Source organism: Arachis ipaensis, chromosome B03, assembly GCF_000816755.2.
Source record: "Arachis ipaensis cultivar K30076 chromosome B03, Araip1.1, whole genome shotgun sequence".
In the NCBI taxonomy this organism is placed as follows: Eukaryota; Viridiplantae; Streptophyta; class Magnoliopsida; order Fabales; family Fabaceae; genus Arachis; species Arachis ipaensis.
The window spans coordinates 115,164,630-115,167,194 of NC_029787.2; the positions used below are offsets into that span (position 1 = coordinate 115,164,630).

At 40.1% G+C, this 2,565-nt stretch overlaps 1 protein-coding gene across 1 annotated transcript in view; it reads right to left on the reverse strand.

Moving 5' to 3' along the window:
* The window catches only part of LOC107630955 (RNA-binding protein 39), a 5,459-nt gene extending 2,990 nt beyond the window's left edge, over positions 1–2,469 (reverse strand). Inside the window, exons 1-4 of the mRNA XM_016334252.2 lie at positions 1,729–2,469; positions 1,121–1,199; positions 933–989; positions 433–488 (exon numbers count right to left, since the gene is read on the reverse strand). Of these exons, the coding sequence (XP_016189738.1) occupies positions 433–488; positions 933–989; positions 1,121–1,199; positions 1,729–2,291 (755 nt within the window). The 5' untranslated portion in view covers positions 2,292–2,469. The remainder of the gene's footprint in view (positions 1–432; positions 489–932; positions 990–1,120; positions 1,200–1,728) is intronic.

Sequence of the window (2,565 nt, forward strand, 5' to 3'; positions counted from 1 at the left end):
GTTGTCAACTGCTGTAAAGATTAGTAAGGTAGCTCAGTTGCCAAATGGCTCTAGAAGACAAACAGAACCAAATCCATAAGCATCTCATCTAGACACCAATGGCATTTTTCCCACCCAAAAAATGAAAATCAGAAGGGAATAAACTAAAAGGGCTTATCAGCATACCAATGAAATTATCACTGTATACAAACTGAGAGGAAGAAAATTGGGAATAGGACCAAGCAGAAAACCAAGATTATGTATGTTGTCTACCTTGAGTACGCAGCATGAATTGATTAAACATGAGTGCAAGGTATTCCCACCATCCCTCATCATTATCGCATTGCTAGTTCATTTAAGAATACAGTTAAACATGATTCTTAGAAGTTGGTATCCTGGTACCACAATAGCACATGCATATAAATGTTAAATTATTTGAAAATAAAGCCATACCCAACTCCTTTAGAACGTCTTGAGTTTCTATCCATGATCAGACGAACATCTCTAACCTAGGAGGGCAAAAAATAAAAGTAACATTAGATGATATTTCATTCGACAAGAATCATCATACAAAGATACATATATGCTTATATGCTTGACATGTCAGCCTTGGAATTCAAATACCGACTTTGTTGCATTGAAAACCTCATGATGCCCCATCTTATTCATGGAAGACAGACACAGAAAAGTTGGGACACAGTAAAATTGTTATACTACTCAAAACTTAAGGCAGGTCAAAATTGCCAGCAACATGCATTAGTCCTTCTTAACAAACTAGCAATTATAGAATCTACAAAAGTAGTTATTAATCATAGGGGGAAAAGATAAGAGCATCTATATACTGAAACTTTTAATATAAAGTATACTAGAAATCTAGAATACAAGCCACCAGATTGTCGGAAGTCTTCAAAGTTCCAAAGGCAAAGAAATGTAAAAAATTGAAAACAACTAACCTTGCCAGCTTTTGAGAAGAATTCATATACATCTCTCTCTGTTGCTTTTAAGGGCATCTGCATGCAGAGATATAGCATATAAGCAATCAACGGGAAAAGAGATGAAATATTCAAGTATGCTAGACCTTTAAGATTGATATTGATAGTAATATTTAAAAACTGACAGAAGTGGGGCTTATCCTATCAACCTGATAGGCAAAAACAGTTCTCTGATCCCTTTCTGGGTCTGCCTCAGGCTCCGCAGCCTCTTTTTTATCCCTAAACCTCCTGAAATTAAATTAAACTTCATCCGTAAGGAGGAGGAGGAGGAAGGAGAGGGGGGAAAGTAAATAACAAAGCTCGTGATAGTTACATATGATACTTATATAAGATCATTTGAAGCTGTTTCAAATATATTTCTCGACACCAATAAAGCAATGATACAATACCTCCCTGAAGAATGCTGTTGAATGTTAAAATGTCACCTATCTAATGCATGTAAGAGGGACTCAATACTGACCAAAGTAACTATATGAGTGAGATCTACATGCAGCTTGAATACCACTGGAGAAATACGGATTGCATGAAACAGTGACACTAAAGGGATGAAAGTAGCTAATGCAAGGAGTATTGAAGAAAAGGAGAGTGATCATTGAATTCAGCCATTAACAAATCTAAAACGAAAGCAAGTAGCTGAAGAGGGACAGCTACTGAGCTACATATTAAGTTAAATAGCAACGAGAATTGAAGAGTAACCAGTGAATTGATTGATACGAGTAGAAACATTAAAACCTAATTCACAAAAATTGGAGATTACCGGCCATCGCGAGATTCGAAATCTGGTTCTCTTTCTCTGTCTCTGTCTCTCTCGGAACGACTCCTGCTCCTCCTGGATCTCTCTCTCTCCTCTCTCTCTTTCTCCTTTTCCTTCTCCCTCTCCCTTTCCCTCTCCCTTCTCTCGCGTTCCTTTTCTCTCTCCCTATCTCTCCTCTCCCTCTCCTTGTCCCTATCTCTATCTCTGTCTCTGTCCCTCCTCTCTCTGTCCTTATCCCGATCCCTCTCCTTCTCTTTTTCTCTGCTGCTCCTCTCCCCGTCCCTATCCCTATCCTTCTCCCTCTCACTGCGGTGGCGCTCCCTGTCACGGCTGGACCGTTCGCGGTCACGGTCACGGTCCCTCTTGGAGGCAGTGGTGTCGTCGTCGTCGTGCCTGGAGCGCTTGGTGCGCTTGTCGTCGGCAGCGTCGAGATCGTCGTCGACGTCACGCTTGCGGTAAGACCTATCTGTTCTGTCGGTGGAGTCCTTCTTCTTGAGCTTAGAGGAGTCTTTGTCGTCGTGGTCCTCCACTGTCTTCTCCAAGTATTCGTACTCGTCGAAGTCCATTTTTTAGGGTTTCTCTAACACTCAGTGAATGGTGCCGCTGAAACGGAGAACTATCTATCAGCTCTATTGTCAACTATGAATTCTAGGGTTTTGGTTTTTATTATTATTATTTCGCTTTTTTCTTCTCTTGGCAATTGGAATATGGAAAGAGCCAAAAAGGGTGTTTGGTTGGCTCCTCGGCTGTGTAATCTAGAAGAGCTTGAATTCCTATCCAAATTAAAAAATATACAAGAATACTATGTGCATTAACTAAAATTAATCATCATATATTTGG